This window comes from Aethalodelphis obliquidens, unplaced genomic scaffold, assembly GCF_003676395.1.
Source record: "Aethalodelphis obliquidens isolate GAN/ISIS:26980383/991018 unplaced genomic scaffold, ASM367639v1 scaffold104, whole genome shotgun sequence".
Classification (NCBI taxonomy): domain Eukaryota; kingdom Metazoa; phylum Chordata; class Mammalia; order Artiodactyla; family Delphinidae; genus Aethalodelphis; species Aethalodelphis obliquidens.
The window spans coordinates 1,715,460-1,734,366 of NW_020838048.1; the positions used below are offsets into that span (position 1 = coordinate 1,715,460).

Here is an 18,907-nt window from a genome sequence, read left to right on the forward strand (position 1 = left end):
AATTAATTAAACAAAGAGGCCATTAGACCGAGGTGGCTCTAATGCCTTGGCAGTCTAGGTAAGCAAACCAAAATCTAAGCCTGTAAGTTCCTCAGGGTTATGAAATCAAAATGCTAAGGACAACCAATCACAAACAGCCAACTGGTCTTTATGCTGTAGCCAATTAACACTTGCCTTACATCTGCCTTTTCTCTGTGAAAGCCTCTCCCTGAGCTACTCACAGTGTGGCACTCCTAACAACATCTGGTTGGGTGCTGCCAGATTCCAACAGATTTCTGCTCAAATAAACTCTTAAAATGTTTAATATCTTCAGTTTGTTTAACAAGAGCACTTCCACTCGGGAGCTTTTTCTGACACTCTCCCTCCTCCTAGGGAGATGTAAGCACTTGTGTCTGTTCTCTTCCGGGACAGCTTTATCAGAGCACTCATGAGGCTTGCACTTGCTTGCATGCTCTGCCCCTCCTGAAATGTGTCCTCTTTGAGGCCAGGGGTAATATCTGTATCCTACTTTATGTGTCTAGCATCCAGCACACAGGAGGCTCAATAAATATTTGTTGAATGAATCGGGGACAAGGAGAAATGGTCAAGAAATGCCTAATGTTAATAGCAAGCCCTTACCCAGCACTTATGCCAAGTACTACACAAAGGCATATACACTTAATAGACTGATTTATTCCTAAAACAACACTGAGGTAGAAGCCACTATTATCTTCACTTTAAATGTAAGAAAACTGCATCACAGAGAGGCTAATCACTTGTCCAAGGTTACACATGAACTAGGAAGTGACAAGTGTGGGACTGGATCCCAGAGCCCACCATGTTCTTTACCTTTACCCGCAAGAAGAAAAGATGCTCTACCCGCATTAGACACGGAGACCTCTCTGGTGGGTCCTAATCTGGATGAGGGCTGCAACGGGTGTTCCCATTGGTGGGATTCGTAGCTTTTATGATACTGAAGGCTTTTGCATTCTTGGACTTTTTAGGGAGACGGGGAAAAAGACATTGCTCAAGGACATAAGGGGTAGAAATGGAGAGAAACAAAAGAAAGCAGCCAAAGTTTTGCTGTGAAAGCCTAGAATCTGGAGAGGAAATCTCCATTCACCAGCAAGAAAAATAAAAACATTAATACTTGAGTTATGGCTTAACCATGACATGCAATTGCTTGTGCCCCAGAGCTCCCCCTGCCATTTACGGGGAACACCATCGTCAAAATCTCGTCCCTGATAAACCACAACCTGAAGAGGAATCATGACTCCAGTTCTGGCTTCTCCACTGTATTATCCCAGACACAAGTCTTCCGTGGCTTCCCCCAACCTGTCCCTCCTCTGATAGCCCTTATTCTGGCCAATGGACCTAGCACTCACCCAACTGGTTATGCCAGAAAATCTGGAAGTCTTCCAAAATTCCTCCTTCACATTCAATTGATCTCTGAGTTTTGTGGATTCTATTTCATAAATCCATAATCTATCCAATCAGTCTTCACTGTATGCTAAGAGTGTGCAATGATGAACTGGATGAGATTCCCTCCAGCCCTGCCTTCCCAATCTTCAAGGAGCTGAGCATCTTAAAGAGGACATTTTGCAAATGAACAGCCCTCCTACTGCAGAGTAGTAAATGCAAGAAATGGATAAATAGAGGGCTGGTGGGGTGGGGGAAATCCCGGAGGGGTGTATCATCATCTAGGGAAGCCTGAGGGGTTTTCTCTTGGCTGTGTCCAAAGTGAAGTCTGTATGTGTACCAGGAACCCAGTGAAGGCGGAGGCAAGTGCAAATTTCTGGAGTCAAGAACAGAGCCCAGAGTGTGGCGGACTGGCAATTCACTACCACCCCAGAGCCTCAAAGCTGGTCTCCAGTTGGGTCTTAATTCAGCAACTACACTGCCTAAAGACTTTCCATTCCTCAAAAGAAAACAAACCCAGCACCATCTTTCCTGTCTGTAGAGGTTTGCCCTTCAAGAAGCGTCTCCCAGCATTTGTCATTCGTCCTGAGCATCCCCTCAGGTACCTGCTAGTACAACACCTCTCACCTGTAGGGAGTTTTCGGTGTACAGTATTGGAGAAGACAGACCTTGAGGGAGCATCTCTGCGAGTTCTGGGGGTTGGAAAACCATGGAACGACCTGGTAAGGACCCATCAGCCTCGCCGCCCACGGCTCACCCGCTGTCACTGGGAGCCTCCAGGCCTGCCACCTGCTTGTCCTGGCCCCGATATGTCCCAGTGCTTTATTCACTCTTCCACCACCCTTCGCCCCCCGCCCAAGGCCACTGCCCATCTAGACCCGACCCCAGCCCGACGTCCTCCCCGCGTGGCCACCGTGCTCTGCTAAGGTGGAGGATGCGGCGCGGCCAGGGAGCTCCCGGAAGGCAGCCGCCGGCCGGCTTCCCCACAGCCAGTGCCCACCCCAGACGGGCTCTCTCCTAGCGTCTCCCGTCCCCGGACCGGAGAGCGGGTGTCCGGCGCGAAGACCCCGTGGGCCCTGCTTCGGCCGCCTTTCCCAGGAGGGCGCGAGGGGCCGGCCGCTCTGCGGGCGGACCTCGGCCGCGGGCTCCCCACTCGCAGCCCAGCGGGGACTCGCAGGGGCGCGCTCGATCGGGAGCGCGCGCGCCCGGCTGCTCCGAGGTCCGGCAGTGGCGCGAGGCGGGCAGAGGCGGAGCCGAGGGCGGGCCGGTCGCAGCCTCCGCCAGTCCCCGCTCCTTCCCCACCACCCCAGCAGAAGCGCGCCACCTCCCCGCCCCCACTCCCCTCCCCCACCGCGCGCTCTCCTCCCGCCCCGGAGCCTCGCCCTCCGCCACGATGAGCAAATGAGCGCGAGCGAGGGCATGAAATTTAAATTCCACTCAGGGGAGAAAGTGCTGTGCTTCGAGCCTGACCCCACCAAGGCGCGAGTGCTGTACGATGCCAAGGTGCCGCCGCGGAGGGACAGGGAGGAGGCGCGGGACGGGGACCCCGGGACGGGAGGCGAATGCGGATGCGGGTGTGGACGGCGCCGCGGAGCGGGGGAAGTGGCGGGGCCCGGGTGCTCCCTGCTCGCGGCTCCTCGGCCTGCGCGGCGCCACACGGGCGACAGGGGGCGCTCTCAGAACACCGCGCTGGGGAGCCTGGGCCCGGGCGCTTCCGCTTCCGCTTCCGTCCGGTGCCTGGGGTGTACTGGCGCCCTCGGAATATGGTGTGCGAAGTCTTAGGCCGGGGAGCTGGCAGCGGGATCCGCCTGTCCAGGAGATCGCTGGCACACAGCTTCTGCCTTGCGTTTAGCCCCTCATTCTGTGCGATCTAGTGCCGCGTGGGCTCCCAGTCGTGTCTAGGCTCGCCCCCTCCCGTAGGCCGCGACCCCCACCCCGAGGGCAAGGTTGCCCGGCTGTCATAGTCCTTCGGGGCCTTGCAGCATTTAGGTTTTCAATCTCCGTGTCGCGCCCCGTGCCTGTCCGCCTAAGTCTCCGGGGCTCGGGGGACGTTGAGCCACATCTGCAGCAACTAAGGTCTGAACGGCCAGAGGGAGTTGGCCTCGCACTCCGGGAGTTGGGGACTAGCCCCGGGCCCCAGGTGTGTCTGGGAGGTGCTGCCCTTTGGGGGATTGCCCAAGCCTTCCGGGCTCTACATTTTACTTTCGGACTTTACCCCCGCTGCCCCCGTCTCAGTGTTCTGTTTGCTGTGCTTCCTCCCTCCCCGCCTTGAGTCTCCCCAAGGGTGACACGCCCCATCATTTGCCCCAGGCGTTTTCCAGGGGACACCTTTGGGAGGGATGGCGTTAAGCTGCGAGCCGAACTGGACCTGGACGCAGCGGAGCCCAGGAGACTACAACTCCCAAAGGTCTCTCGGCTGCAGCTCGCTTGTCTAGCCTGTACCCTTTTTAGTTAGTGACAGTTCGGCCGGCCAGTGGTTTCGGAAGCTGCACCCGTTCTCACACTCAGAGACCAATCGGGGTGGTTGGAGGGATGCTTCCTATTTTGAGGCATCCACTCAGAAAAAAAAATGGAATTGAAAGGAAAAATGTTTCAGTCCAGCTCTCTGTCTAAAAAAGGAGAGAATGCTTTCTTTTCTTTTACGAAAAGGTCTATGATTTAGTTTTTCTGATTCAGCTTCTAATATTCTCTATGCTCTATCGTTTGTGGACGATATTTCCTGGTTTCAGATTGTCGATGTTATTGTTGGGAAAGACGAAAAAGGCAGAAAGATCCCAGAATATCTGATCCATTTTAATGGTTGGAACAGAAGGTGAGTGTACTTGTTAAACCGGCCTGAAAATTGATCACCTCTGCACAGGAACATTGCAAACTTCTTTGTTAAGTTCTAGAGACACTCCTAGGAAAGTTTCATTTCCTGTTTTTGCTTTTTTAAAAAAATCAAACCTTGCCTACTCTGAAGAATGATTATTTCTAAGTCGATTATATTTGGATTCTCTATGGGTAATTTTGGAAACCCCAGTTGCTTCTGTGTCTGAATGAGTTCCGTTTTCAGTTTATTTACGTCTTTTTTGTGATTTTAAAATATTTAAATAGTTTTCTAAAATGTACGTAATTCTGAGACACATCTGTTCCTGTGAGGTGCTTTTAACATTTGTTTCATATCAAACTAAAATAATGAATTTTACATTCTTTTCCTTTTTTGTTTGATTAGCTGGGATAGATGGGCAGCTGAAGATCATGTCCTTCGTGACACCGATGAAAATCGGAGATTACAGCGTAAATTGGCAAGGAAAGCTGTAGCTCGCCTGTAAGAATACAAAGAGCCTATAAATGTTACTCAGTGTGTTTTCTTTTAGTGTTTAGAATTTTTATGGAATAAAAGTTCTAAAATCTGGTAAACATGGTTTCTTAAGTAATTTTACATTTTTAAAGTGTGTTAGCGAATAGTGTTTCTATTGTATTCGAAATAACTGCTGTGCTTTCAGAGAGGTTATTGTGTAGTATTCTGAAGTGGAGATTACCAGTTCTGTTTTAAAGTTTAATTATATCTTAGGTACTTAAGAATTACTGTTATTGTGTTTTGGTTTTTTTCTCAAGACCAATATCAGTCATCGTCAGCATTTCAGTTGTGTTTGTTTCAGGAGAAGCACAGGAAGAAAGAGGAAGCGCTGCAGGTTGCCTGGTGTGGACTCTGTCTTAAAAAGCCTCCCTGCTGAAGAAAAAGATGAAAATGTTGAAAACTGTGAGTGGCTTGACTCATTTTCTCTGGTTAAAAGGAGTTTTACCTAGTTCTTTTATACCGCAGGATTGAGGGGGAAGATTCATTCGAATTACAGACAGGGAAACATTTTAAGCTCATTACATAAAACATTTGCCCCTTTTGTTGGTAACAATTAAAGTAGCAGTCAATAAGTTTCTAATTAGACTTCATCAGTCTTGCACATGACCACTGCCTTCTCAGCCAGTGTCTTTATATGGACCCCTCAGAGGTGCATTCTCATGTTTTCTTCTTGGTACATTGCTCCACTTATGAATGCGCCAGGGAACCATAGGGTCCTAGGTGACTGAACACTTGCAGATCATTTACCTGTGTGGTTTTTGCATTCCCTTGAAATTGGTGTTATATTTTTTCAAAATAAATTTCTATTCTTAAAGGTACAGTAATTGTGTTCAGCGTTTAAAATTTATGCAGGATAGGACTTCCCTGGTGGCAGAGTGGTTGAGAGTCCGCCTGCCGATGCAGGGGACACGGGTTCATGCCCCGGTCCAGGAAGATCCCACATGCTGCGGAGCAGCTGCGCCCGTGAGCCATGGCTGCTGAGTCTGCGCGTCCGGAGCCTCGGCTCCGCAACGGGAGAGGCCACAACAGTGAGAGGCCCGCGTACCACAAAAAACAAACAAACAAACAAACAAAAAAATTTATGCAGGATAGTAGTTTATTATTACCAGCAGTAGGACATGCATGCCACCTTAAAGAATTGTAAACATAAGGGTTAGGGAAGTGTATAATGCAGGTTTGCCTGGTGTTTTTTGTTTTACCTAGCAATAAGCAGTTCCTCTGATGACAGTAGTGAAGAAAAGGATGAAGAAATAAGTGAAGAAAGTGATATTGAAGAAAAGACTGAAGTGGTATAAAGTTTTTATTGTAAAAACTCTTTGTCTTTGGCATATATTTTAGTGGTAAATTTCTAGTTGTGAAATATTTTTTTTAACCAAATATTATAAAATTGTACTTCATATATAAGGGGAAATAGCCCTTAACCCTTACTTATAGTTACTGTAAGAACCTCTCCATGGCTCTTCATACCCATAAAGGGTTTTCACAAATCATAGTTACCTCTTTCTTTCCAGTGAAAGTGTGAACTTTTTATAATGCCGATTAAGTATCAGAGTTTGGCATATTCTGTTTGCCTGTCTACAAAGTTAACATGAATCCCACTGGTAAAGTTAAGTTGGGAAGAAGCAAAATAATCATTTGCAGTGTGGTTAGTGGCCTAAAACAAGTTAACTTTTGGCTTTTAATATACTTTTCATTAGAACACTTGGCATCATTACTGGTGTAAATGTCGAAGATTAACTGGGTTTGTTTCATTGTAGGCTGTCCTTATGTTAGTCCTTCTTTGGATATAGACTCTCTGTTTTAGGTAGCTAAAAATGGAATTGTGATATTGCAGAAGGAAGAACCGGAGCTGCATGCAAAAAAGGAAATGGAAGAAAGAACAATAACTATAGAAATCCCTGAAGTTCTGAAGAAGAAGCTTGAGGACGATTGTTACTATATCAACAGGAGGAAACGGGTATACAGGGATAACATATAAAACATGGATCTGTAATAGAGCTTTCATTTAGCTGTATTTTGCAATCTTAAAAAGTTGAGAACCTTGGAGGAATGAAATTCATATTTTAAGTTTTGTACTGAGTCGGGTTTTAAACTTCTCTGACAGTACTGTTCTGCTGATGAAAGTGTGCAGTCTTTTCCAGCCCTGGCTGCCCTTTAGAATCTTCTAGGGAGCTTCGCAAAGTCCTGATGCCTGGGCTTCAACCAAGAGGTCAAGGTGAAATTGATTCTTGGTGTTGGGGGTGGCAGCTGTGGATATCTTAGAGGCTCCGCAGGTGGTTCTAATGGATCACTAAGCTGAGAATCACTGCTTGCATTTATTTTAAAAATTATTACTATAATCTACATGGGGATATGATCAGTAGAAGAAAAACGTCAAAGAGCTTCAAAGCACATTTGCTTAAAAAATTATATTCAAACACAATTGGCTTTATTTTTGAGCTTCAAAAATGATGTAGAGGGCTTCCCTGGTGGCGCAGTGGTTGAGAGTCCGCCTGCCGATATCGGCACGGGACACAGGTTCCTGCGCCGGTTCGGAAAGATCCCACATGCCGCGGAGCGGCTGGGCCCGTGAGCCATGATGGCCGCTGAGCCTGCGCGTCCGGAGCCTGTGCTCCGCAACGGGAGAGGCCACAGCAGTGAGAGGCCCGCGTACCGCAAAAAAAAAAAAAAAAAAAAAAAAATGATGTAGACAAGACCACTGTTTCTTGGAATGTATGGTTTATACAATGGGATGCATACATCAGATGTTTATATTTTTGTTAACAGTTAGTGAAACTTCCATGCCAGACCAACATCATAACTATTTTGGAATCATACGTGAAGCATTTTGCTATCAATGCAGCCTTTTCAGCCAATGAGAGGCCTCGCCACCATCACGCTATGCCACATGCCAACATGAATGTGCATTATATCCCAGCAGAAAAGAAGTAAGTAGGGGAGGGATGGTTGGCGTTTCATGGTTCGCTTCGGGTATTAGAGAAGTGACTTCCATTTAGAACAAGTAACATGTCTCTGTTTCAGTTATTATGAATTCATTTACTATAGCACTTGATGATTCACGTAATAACCAGTTTAATTTCAAAATATTGTCCCTTTTTCGGAATGTTCAGTAACTCCTTAGGTATGTGGTGTGGATCCATTGAGTATATGCAGTGCCTCAACACCTGGAGTTTTTTTCAATGATGTAATTTAGGGAGATAACTCTTTTTCTTCCTTGAGAAGAACCAGAATGGGGGATGAGAATTTTATCGAGGCTTGTTTACAAACAGGTCTTTATCCTAGTCTGAGTAATTGTCCTTATAGCTTGCCTTGGGCACATGAGCCAGCAGGAGTAGAATGAGACACGTAGATTGTTCAAGTTTAAACAGGTGTGTTAGTTCGTCAGGACCGCCCCCTTCAGCTCCTGGTGATTGGGGTCTGTCCACCTTCTGCAGCACAGACTGCTTGGGCTCCTTGTGTGGCACTGGGCATATTCATTTGTGTTCAGTGTGGTAAGGTAAAATTACTTATTGCACTTTATATTATAGATCTGTGTTCCCATTTAATTCTTTATTATTAGCATCTACAGGCTAACTTTATTTTTTACACACATAGGTATAGTATATAGCATTTAAAACTCTTCCTTCTTAAAATGTGCAATTTCATTGTGACATTTTGGAAAGTTCTTTTATTGCATCTCTAATCTCTTTAATCCTCGCAGCGTTGACCTTTGTAAGGAGATGGTGGATGGATTAAGAATAACCTTTGATTACACTCTTCCATTGGTTTTGCTTTATCCATATGAACAAGTTCAGTATAAAAAGGTGACTTCGTCCAAATTTTTTCTTCCGATTAAGGAAAGTACCACAAACACTAATAGGTAAGTTAACTTGCAGTTCAACCATCAGATATCATCAATGAAATAGCTAAATCTGTTTTTGAAGATTTCCATTGGATGCTATGGGGCCAACACGTTTGGAGGAGGGAGTAAATTGCAAAGCGCCCATACTGGTGGTTTTCTTTTTTCCTGGGTAAGCTAAGTCGTCATTCACTTGCAAATGGCTCTAAAAGGTTTTACCAAGTGAAGATTTCAGTGTAGAGAAGTTGGCTCTCGTGTAGCCATCCTGTGCTTTCCAAAGACAGTTGGGTGAAGAGAGCACGGCCTGAGAAAGGTAGATGTGGGTTTGAATTTGGCTCCCTCGCGTATAGGTTGTGTGGCTTGGGGAGGTGTCTTCTGAGCCTCTTGCTTTTGCCTCTGTACGATGGAAAGAACATTTGTTTCTGTAGGTAGTTATTAAATGAGGACGTTCATAAAGGGCTGGCCACCTTTGCCCTTCAGGTAAGGTTAGTTTCCTTCCCGGTCTGCTGTGTCACCACTTTCTTCCCTCAGTGGCCAAGCATTTCCAAATATATTTTCTTTGGCGGGGTTGAAAGTCCCCCAGCCTGAGTCTATGCCTACATCTGTGTAAGCTACTTCCCTCTCCCCCGAGGCCTGTCTTCCTGAGAGTGGTCTGTTCTCATGATTTCCACTCATCCATCTCTTGCCTGTTTACCATCTGCCTTTGTCTCCCACCTCCCTCTGCTCCCAAGGGGCACTGACAACCTCCCACTTGGTGTGCCATGTGTCGGCCACCTTTCCTCCCACCCCATCCCTTTCCTTCCGGGTCCTGTCTCCTGGTTGTCTGCCTCATGACCGTCTCTTCTCAGCCTGCCTTCCTTCCCCATTGGTTCCACCCCATTTGAGAGGCCTGTGTGACTCACTGGGGACCTGTGTTGATGTCCCCATGCCCTCCTCCAAACCTCGAGGTTCCTAGTGTCTGGGGTGGACCGTGTGTTGCCACAAAATTTGGCCGATGTTTATGGCGTTTCTAATCTTACCAGTAGTTACACTGTGATGAGATAATGTGGTATTATTCTCTCCACCAGGGTTTCTCAACCTTGGCTCTACTGATGTTTTGAACTGTATCATCTTTTGTGGTGGGACCGTCCTGTGCATTGTAGGAAGTTGGGCAGCATCCCTGGGCTCCACCCATTAGATCCCAATGGCACTTTCCCAGTTGTGACAATCAAAACTGCCTCCAGAAGGTGTCAGTGTCCCCTGGCAGAGTGGAATCACTCCCAGTTGAGAACCACTGATCTAAAACAAGTATAAAAGGGCATCACAATCTTTAATGCCAGTGTGCCTTGAGAAATTATTTAAAGGGTTAAAATGATTTAATAGGTTTAGTTACTTTTGAAGAAAATATTCGTTTTGGCACATCTGGAAGTGAAAGTTTCTAAGCCTCCTGGAGTGGAGTGGAGGGTGTGTTTACTGTGTGAAAGAAGACGTTGAAGAACCCCTCCAGGTTTTACAGAGATTCTGTGGGCCAGGCACGTGTGACGTTCTCCCCTGTCTTCCGCAGGAACCCAGAGGAGCTCTCTCCAAGCCCACCTTTGTTGAATCCATCCACACCACAGTCCGCAGAGAGTCAGCCAACCACAGGCGAGCCAGCCACCCCCAAAAGGCGCAAAGCCGAGCCGGAAGCCTTGCAGTCTCTGAGGCGGTCCACACGCCACTCCGCTAATTGCGACCGGCTGTCGGAGAGCAGCGCCTCGCCTCAGCCCAAGCGCCGGCAGCAGGACGCGTCTGCCAGCATGCCCAAGTTGTTCCTGCACCTGGAAAAGAGTAGGTCCACTCCCCGTGCAGGAAGGCTCCGCCGGGGAGAGCCGATGTTGCACTTCGTGCTCCTGAAACGACTGCAGCCGGCAGGAGGTGCTGGGGGAGAACAGGACGAGCACAGGGTCACATCCAGATTCGCCTGCTCAGCTCTGGGAATTTGACTCCGCAGTTCGGCCCGCCTGAGGCTCATGAGGCATTGTCCCTAACCTACCCTCAGCTATAGCTAGGAGAAGGGAGCCCCCCACGCCTTCAGCTCCGCAGCGTGGATCCTTGGCGCTGACCGGTTAGAACTGGCCCGCAAGTCTGGTAGCAGCCCCTCCCCTCAGCCCTAATCTGCCGGTACTGGGCGGTACTGGGCAACCGCTAGTTACTTCCGGTCCCTATGGATTTGCCTCTGCTGGGCGTGTGTTCATATCAGTAGAATCGTACTATATGTGGCCTTCTGTTTGCGGCTTCTTTCACTTAACATAATGTTTTCAAGGTTCATCACATAGCATATCTCAGTACTTGATTCCTTTGCTTTGCTTTTTTCCGCCAAATAATGTTCCAGGTATTGTCTTTAATAGGGAAGTCTTATTGTTAAAGATTAATAACGTCTCTGCTGCTTGTAAAGGTCTTCCAGCAATCTTTAATTCAGTAACTGTGTGATTTACAAGTGAATAATTGACATCTTTTCCTTTTGAAGAGACACCCGTTCATAGCAGATCATCCTCACCCGTTCCTCTGACCCCTAGCAAGGAAGGGAGTGCGGTGTTTGCTGGCTTTGAAGGCAGAAGAACTAATGAAATAAATGAGGTAAAGAGTTAGTGCCTGCTGTTCATCCCCAGTGAGTCCTTCCTTCTGTGGTTTCTTAAATCCTGCAGGAGGAAGTTGGGTTTTCTTAGAAGAAGCATTATGTTACTCTTGCTGCGGATAGTAACAGAATTGTTCATATGATTGTAACGTATTTGTGGTTTCTAAAATGAGACAATGGTTAGGACTCCAGCCCTACACTTAACATTCATCTTTTATTTCAAATAAGTACAAGTATTGAAGTGTGAGGATTTTCATTTTATGGAACAGTTATCAGCACATCTTTTCTGCAAAAGGCCAGAAAGTAAATATTTTAAACCTTGTGGGCCACACAGTTGCTGTTGAGCCTACCCACCCCCGAAGCATCCACAGGCACTCTGTGAATGAATGAGTGTGCTGCGGTCCAATGAAACTTTATTCATGGATGCTGAAACTGGAACATCAGATAATTTTTGTATGTTATGAAATATTCCACTTTGGGCATTTTCTCAATCATTTAAAAATAAGAAACCCATCCTCGGGACTTCCCTGGTGACACAGTGGTTAAGAATCCGCCTGCCAATGCAGGGGACACGGGTTCGAGCCCTGGGCCAGGAAGATCCCACATGCCGCGGAGCCACTAAGCCCGTGCGCCACAACTACTGAGCCTGCGCTCTAGAGCTCGTGAGCCACAACTACTGAGCCTGCGTGCTGCAACTACTGAAGCCTGCGTGCCTAGAGCCCACGCTCTGCAACAAGAGAAGCCACAATGAGAAGCCCGCACACCGCAACAGAAGAGCAGCCCCCGCTCGCTGCAACTAGAGAAAGCCCGTGCGCAGCAACGAAGGCCCAACGTGGAGAAAAATAAATAAAATAAATGAAATAAATAAATATTTTTTAAAAACCATCCTCAACAGTAGTATTATCATCATCCCTTTGAGGGCATGCTATATGCCCGCATTGTGCCAGGCGCTTGACCTAAATTACCTCGAGTTCTCGAGAATAGCCTCACCACCAGAGTTCCATTTTATGGATGGGAAAACTTCAATTTAAAACTATTTTTAAGGCCAGTTAACTGAGGTAGGTAGTGAGTGTTTCAGGAGTTCGGGAGATGTCTTAGCCCACTGGGGTATTCTGTGAATCTCACCTAGGAAGTGGGATTTTTCTTGTTTCTGTGCATAGGGAAGGATGGCTTTACTAGAAAGAATATTTGATGACAGGGGTCGGCAAACTTTTCTTATACAGGGTCAGATTGTAAATATCTTCAGGGTTGTGCACCAGTGTGAAAACAGTATGGAAAGTTCACAAATGAATGAGTGTGCAGTGTCCCTCCAAAATTCATTCACGCACGCTAGTAATTGAATTTCATATGACTTTCATATGTCGTGAAGTACTATTCATTTGATTTTTTAAAAACCATTAAAAACGTAACCGTGGGGCTTCCCTGGTGGCGCAGTGGTTGGGAGTTCGCCTGCCAATGCAGGGGACGCGGCTGGGCCCGCAGGCCATAGCCGCTGGGCCTGCGCGTCCAGAGCCTGTGCTCCGCAGCGGGAGAGGCCACAGCAGTGAGAGGCCCGCGTACTGCAAAAAAAACCAAAAAACAAAAAACGAAACCGTTCTTAGCACATGGGGGTTGGATTTGGCCCAAGGGCTGTAAGTTGGCCGACCCCTGCTAGAAAACTCAATTTGTGTTACAGTGATGTTGAGGGAAGATTTAGGAAATTCCTAGTGCAAGCAGTCCCTGATTTTACATTTTTCAGACAAGAGGGCCCTGCAAGTGTTATTATTTATGGGGAATCATGTTTCTTCTAGAAGACATCTGAATATTGAGGCACGGCCATTCCCTATCTGGTCACTGGTGCAAGGCCGCCATCTAGTGGTTATAGGTAGAGCTGTAAGCTCTAGTGAAAAAGGATTTCTAGTCAATGGTTGGAGTTGGGCAGACTCTCAATGATTCGTGAGACCTTAGTGCATTCCCCCTCCATAAGTGCCTATACTGGAGTATGTTTTCCCCAGGGCTCTGCATCCTGACCACCTGAGACTCACTCTCCCAATGACGTTCACTGCCCCACCACATGCGGAGGGTCTGGACTCACATTCCTGCTTGAGATCACAGGTGGTTCCCGTGCACACCCCAGTTAAGAATCCTCCACTAGAAACCTGTTATTTTCCCCCATAATGCATCTTTGATAAATAGGAGATGATTCACTGCACTGAGATGCAAAATTGAGTGAGGTAGACTGGCTTGCTAACTAACCAGATGAGCTGCTTTTGCACACGTGCACTTCATGCCTCCAGTGATCTCAGACTCCCCTATGTTCACTTTGAGTATCATTGTCGAAAACAGTTCCCGAGCTTCAGCTGTGTGCACCACGGGGTTAGGTGCTGGGGATAGTGTAAAGGTGCTGAAACTTACTCCTACCCTGAGCCTTGTACAGCACAGAACGGTGGGGTCAGTGAGGCAAGGGCTGAAGCCCAGACATTCTGCATGGAGTCATATGGAACCGTGGTGGTACTTGTTAACTTCTACGATTTCATTTGATTAAATTGACTACATCATCAGCCTTTCTCGGGTCGTTTTGGCATCCTTCTGCTTGGTCTTGTAGAGGGTTTCCTTTGACGCTACTATTTCCAGATTAAATTTGACAGATCTCAAAAAGCAAAACAGCAACTCAGGAGAAGTGTTCTATAATTTGCTGAAGTATTTCTGTGGAAGCTCATCAGAGAGTTTTGAAATTCAACTCTTACTTTAACAAAAGCCCCCAATCCACCCACAGTTCTGAAATTCAAAGCGAAGGAAAAGAAATCAGTTACCAGGGTTGAAGTCTATTTTCACTTGATTCAGTGGATGAAATTAGGTTCCAAAGTGAATCTAACATAGCAGAAAATTAGACAACCTTGAAACAATGGTAACATCATTACTCAAAACATCTTTAGATCACTTTTTATTGCTTCACTGTCTAAAAAGCAGAATTTTCAGTAAAGGAAAAGGGGCAAGATGACCAAAACAGTTACAGCTAATTTACAGGTAGTAGCTATTGAAAATTAGAAAATAAAATATTTCCCTAATCTAATTTTAAGTCTTCCTTCCTCATTTTATTTAATTTTATAAGTTTGTGTTATTTGATATAGTGGCATTTTTAAAATTTATTTATTTATTTTTGGCAGTGTTGGGTCTTCGTTGCTGCACGCGGGCTTTCTCTAGTTGCAGCGAGCGGGGGCTACTCTTCGTTGCGGTGCATGGGCTTCTCATTGTGGTGGCTTCTCTTGTTGCAGAGCATGGACTCTAGGTGCGCGGGCCTCAGTAGTTGTGGCACGTGGGCTCAGTAGTTGTGGCTCGTGGGCTCTAGAGCGCAGGCTCAGTAGTTGTGGCACAGGGGCTTAGTTGCTCCGTGGCATGTGGGATCTTCCTGGACCAGGGCTCGAACCCGTGTCCCCTGCATTGGCAGGTGGATTCTTCACCACTGCGCCACCAGGGAAGCCCGAGTGGCATATTTTTTTCATCGTCATACAATTTGTCATAATTTTTAGGTGGTTAGAAGTGTCTCCATGTTGCCAAGGAAGGTGGGATGGCTTCAGAACCTCCACATTGGTTTCTTGTCATTGTTTTGTTCCACATTTGGTTTCCTCCCATTTTCTGATCCAGCTGTGAGGCAGCTCCAGAGGTGCCAGAGGGATGGGAAGCTTGGGTGTGGAAATGTGACACTTGATGGGTGATGTCTTTCTGCTGGCCTGAGAATGTCAATGTGTATGTGTTTCTGCCGGGATTCCAAATGTTCAGATCTGTTGGTAGTGGAGTGTTAGGATATAACAACAAAGCATTCAATCTGCTTTTCCCAGGTCCTCTCCTGGAAACTTGTACCCGACAGTTACCCGCCAGGTGACCAGCCACCTCCACCCTCTTACATTTATGGGGCGCAACACTTGCTGCGATTGTTCGGTAAGAAATCCTGGTCCCTGCTTTCTTCTTGCCCTTTTTATTTTCTTTTTTGATTTTAACACTTATAAGCTTATGTACATCTTGTGGTAATTTTGGCGTCTAAGAAAAATCATTAAATGTTGATCTCAAAAAAAAAACACCGAAAGAATCTTAAATTTCATAAAAATTGTGTTTGTAATGTTTGTACTACTACTCTGTTTTTGTGTTCAGTAAGAGTTTTGGTGTTGCTCGGCAACGTAGATGTTAATTTCAATTCAAATAAAGACACATGGGGCGCCAGAGGATCCCTGAGTGTGTCCTACTCATCGCCAGATTCTGCCGATTGATTGTAAATGGTTTTGCTTTTATTTTTAATGCAGTGAAACTTCCAGAAATCCTTGGAAAGATGTCCTTTTCTGAGAAGAATCTGAAGGCTTTACTGAAGCACTTTGATCTCTTTCTGAGGTATTGTTATTAGTTTGTCAAAACTTACTCTGCCACCTTATATATGACTTTTCTGAACTTGTCTTCAGCAGATGTGGAAGCTAGCTCTGTGGTATTTTAAATGGTAGCAGTATTACCCAAGTATGGTTGGTTCTAACAGTAATTGTAACATGGGGGTTTGGGGCTATTTTTTTCATAGTTTATCTGGTTTCTAAGTGAAGGGTATTCAATGTACGGAGGTAAAATTTTTTGGTGTCACTAGAAGAATCCAGTTGGATAACCATGTGAATAGAAAATTAATTTTCTAAAGAAGTGATTGAGGTTGATAATAATTTAATTCTATGTATTTTATTCAGGAGTACCCTAAGTATGTGACTTTTCTTTGTTGCATGTATATAAACTAACTTAAATTTACAGGTCTGATTTTGGTGTTTGTTCTGGAGTTAAGATAAATGTGCTGATAGTTTGTGAGTTCGGAGAAAGGTATTGTTTCCTTCACCTGACAGAGCCAGTCATTTTATTAGCGTCAGATCATTTGTCCCGAGGCTCTCTCCCCTCCCCCGCATCTGGGGCTGTGGACCCCAGGCTCCATTATGCCTGTGGCCTAACTCTCCCACCCAGATGTCTATTGACCAGTTCCTCTTGGCGTTCAAGGCTGGTTGTCACTCTGCCTCACCCAGCTTGTCACATCTCCCTGACCTGTTTCTTGATTCTCTTTAAGGGGGTACCTTTTCCTTGTATTTAGTCCCCAACCTGCAAGAGCTAATCAAGTAGGATTCACCAGAGTGGAGACCACTCCAGCCAGAGAAATGGGTCTTGGAGTTTTTAAAAGATATTTGTGTGGGTATTTTGAATAAAGTATCCAATAAGTGGAATTAGACTTTATAACATTTTATTAGAAACAAGTTTCAAAAACGCTCTCTTTCCCTCCAGCCTCCCCCTCAAAAAAAGCCACAGCTCTGTTTGGCTTCAACATTTCGTTAAGCTGAAATCAAATAATGCCAAAATGAGACAGCTGCAAGTTAGCATAGGAGAGGCTGCTGATTTTGAGTTATGCGCAATACGAAATAGAAATTAGGGTTTTAGAAGGTAACTCAGAAAGATTTACAAATAAATGTAGTACGGTTGACCCTTGAACAACATGGGTTTGATCTGCACAGATCGACTTATATGCGGATTTTTAAAAATAGTAAATACTATGTAGTACTACATGATCCATGTGGTTGGTTGAGTCTAGGGATTTGGAAGAACAGTGGATATGGAGGGCCCAACTGTAAGTTATACAGGGATTTTCAACTGTGTAGGGGGTCGGCGCCCCTAACCCACACATTGTTCAAGGGTCAGCTGTAATGGGTTTTGAAAATGTATCCAAAGACGTTAACTAGAGAATCAATGGATCAGTAATTGCTGTAGGAAGGGTACACTCAAAGAAGACAGAGTTATCTCTCAAATGAATTTTGATTTGGTTTTTACTAAAGAAGGTATTGCAGAGGTTTATCCTTATCTTTTTAGGAATTTGGACAGGTGGGAAGAGGCAGGGGAAACAAACAAGGGGCTAATTACTTAGCTTACTAGCTAATGTGGCCCGTGTGAGAATGTTTTAGCCATTCATGGTGAAATATTTGATACTTCAGAGTCAAGGTAGTACCTCTGTGTTGCAGATTCTTGAGTGGCTACATTTTAACATCCATCCATAGTCAGGCATAAGTCAGTGCTGCTTACCTATTTTGGTGGAACTGCAGCACCTTTTGGCATGGCAAATTGGGCCACAAAATGCTCTTCACTAATTAAACCATTCAGTTTTGATTTAACTTAGGCCATGTAAGTACTGTGAATTTCTCAGGTGACATTTATTGAGTTTATAATTGATTTTTTATAGTTTGTTTTTTGTTGTTGTTTTTTGCGGTACGCGGGCCTCTCACTGTTGTGGCCTCTCCCGTTGTGGAGCACAGGCTCCGGACGCACAGGTCCAGCGGCCATGGCTCACGGGGCCAGCCGCTCTGCGGCACGTGGGATCTTCCCGGACCGGGGCACGAACCCTTGTCCCCTGCACCGGCAGGCGGACTCTCAACCACTGCGCCACCAGGGAAGCCCCTATAGTTTGTTTTTAAAAGAGGAAAATGTGGGACTTCCGTGGTCAAGTGGCTAAGACTCCATGCTCCCAATGCCGGGGGCCCGGGTTCCATCCCTGGTCAGGGAACCGCATGCCACAACTAAAGATCCTGCGAGCCTCAACTATACCTGGCGTAGCCAAATATAAATAAGTAAATAAAGAAATGAGGAAAATGTAGAAATAGTCACGAGGCCTTTTTGCACAGGAGTGATTATATAATCAAGACTGCCACCTAGTGGAGTTTACGTTCTATTTCTGTTTGTACACTTGATAGTGAAAGGATTCCAATGAAATAGTCATTAACGTCGAAGCCGGATATGTGCAATGAAAGTAACCAGTATATAGACATCAAGATTATATTCATTATTTTTTTTTCTATCTCATACAGAAAAGAGTGAAATGTTAGAGTGGTTGGAAGTTAAAATTTTGCTTCTTGGTATTTGGCCTTTGTTGTGGTGATCATAGAGGCTATTTGTTTTCTTTTTCCAGGTTTTTAGCAGAATACCATGATGACTTTTTCCCAGAGTCTGCCTATGTTGCTGCCTGTGAGGCGCACTACAGCACGAAGAACCCCAGGGCGATTTATTAAGGTTTTGATGGTTCTGGAAGAACAGCTTCTCTATCTAGCTTTGCACTCTCCGTTCCCGATAAAGAACTAGGGAGTTGGTGGGCCTTCCTTACAGGCAGAGCGAATGCGACACTCGCCTTGGGGGTGTGTGGCAGAGGCGGGCCCATTTGTTTGAGTTGCTTACCTACCGTAGTTATTTCTGTTAAGGATTACTTCCTAGGTACCTGAACGGCCTCCAACGTGTGACCCTTGCCACAGTACATGTCATCTGTGACAGCGGGCAAAGAGCAGCTGTGTTCACAGTGAAATGTTCACGAAAGTGTGCGTAGGTTGGGCTGTTTCAGTAGATGGAGTTACTTGTTAGCAATAACCACATTTTTTAGTTATTTGTTAGCATTAAACAAAATTGTTTTGCAAACCGTTTTCATTCCTGTGATAAGGCTGAGCAACAAAACATTAGTTTTGCTTGGAAACTAAAAAGTAGTCCCAGAATATTTTAGAGGGGGTTGATATTGATGGCAAAAGAAAATTTGCAGCTATACATTTGCTTATTACAGTTCCTTTTCTATAAAACCTTATTTTTGGTGATCTAAATAAAGCATTGCCTGAATGTTTGAGATTTTATAGCTACACTTGGTTGTGTAATGTTATAGTTCCCTTTCTGTAGGATGTTATTTTGGGTGATCTCAAATAAATCATCTTGTTGGAAAGAA

The 18,907-nt window shown here is 45.6% G+C and overlaps 1 protein-coding gene across 3 annotated transcripts; it reads left to right on the top strand.

The window, feature by feature from the left end:
• Positions 1-2,705: 2,705 nt before the first annotated feature.
• MSL3 (MSL complex subunit 3) lies at positions 2,706-18,907 on the top strand. 3 transcript variants are annotated; one of them, XM_027096590.1, is made up of 13 exons: positions 2,706-2,901; positions 4,128-4,210; positions 4,613-4,708; positions 5,043-5,143; positions 5,945-6,030; positions 6,576-6,698; positions 7,508-7,668; positions 8,442-8,600; positions 10,123-10,385; positions 11,065-11,174; positions 14,991-15,090; positions 15,450-15,534; positions 18,116-18,907. In XM_027096590.1, exons 1-13 carry the CDS (start codon positions 2,800-2,802, stop codon positions 18,213-18,215), a joined length of 1,569 nt encoding a protein of 522 aa, XP_026952391.1. In that variant the 5' UTR covers positions 2,706-2,799; the 3' UTR covers positions 18,216-18,907. The 3 variants fall into 3 exon arrangements, with proteins under 3 accessions (XP_026952391.1, XP_026952392.1, XP_026952394.1); XM_027096591.1 differs by lacking the exon at positions 4,613-4,708 and having other exon boundaries at positions 2,772-2,901; XM_027096593.1 differs by lacking the exons at positions 2,706-2,901; positions 4,613-4,708 and adding an exon at positions 3,262-3,538.

What these genes read in the sequence shown, in the direction of transcription:
- MSL3 (XM_027096590.1), top strand. Translation starts at nt 2,800, where the DNA reads ATGAGCGCGAGCGAGGGCATGAAATTTAAATTCCACTCAGGGGAGAAA. An exon ending in ATATCAACAGGAGGAAACGG is followed by an intron (nt 6,699 to 7,507) that starts GTATACAGGGAT and finishes TTTTGTTAACAG; the next exon opens with TTAGTGAAACTTCCATGCCA. An exon ending in GTTCCTGCACCTGGAAAAGA is followed by an intron (nt 10,386 to 11,064) that starts GTAGGTCCACTC and finishes TTCCTTTTGAAG; the next exon opens with AGACACCCGTTCATAGCAGA.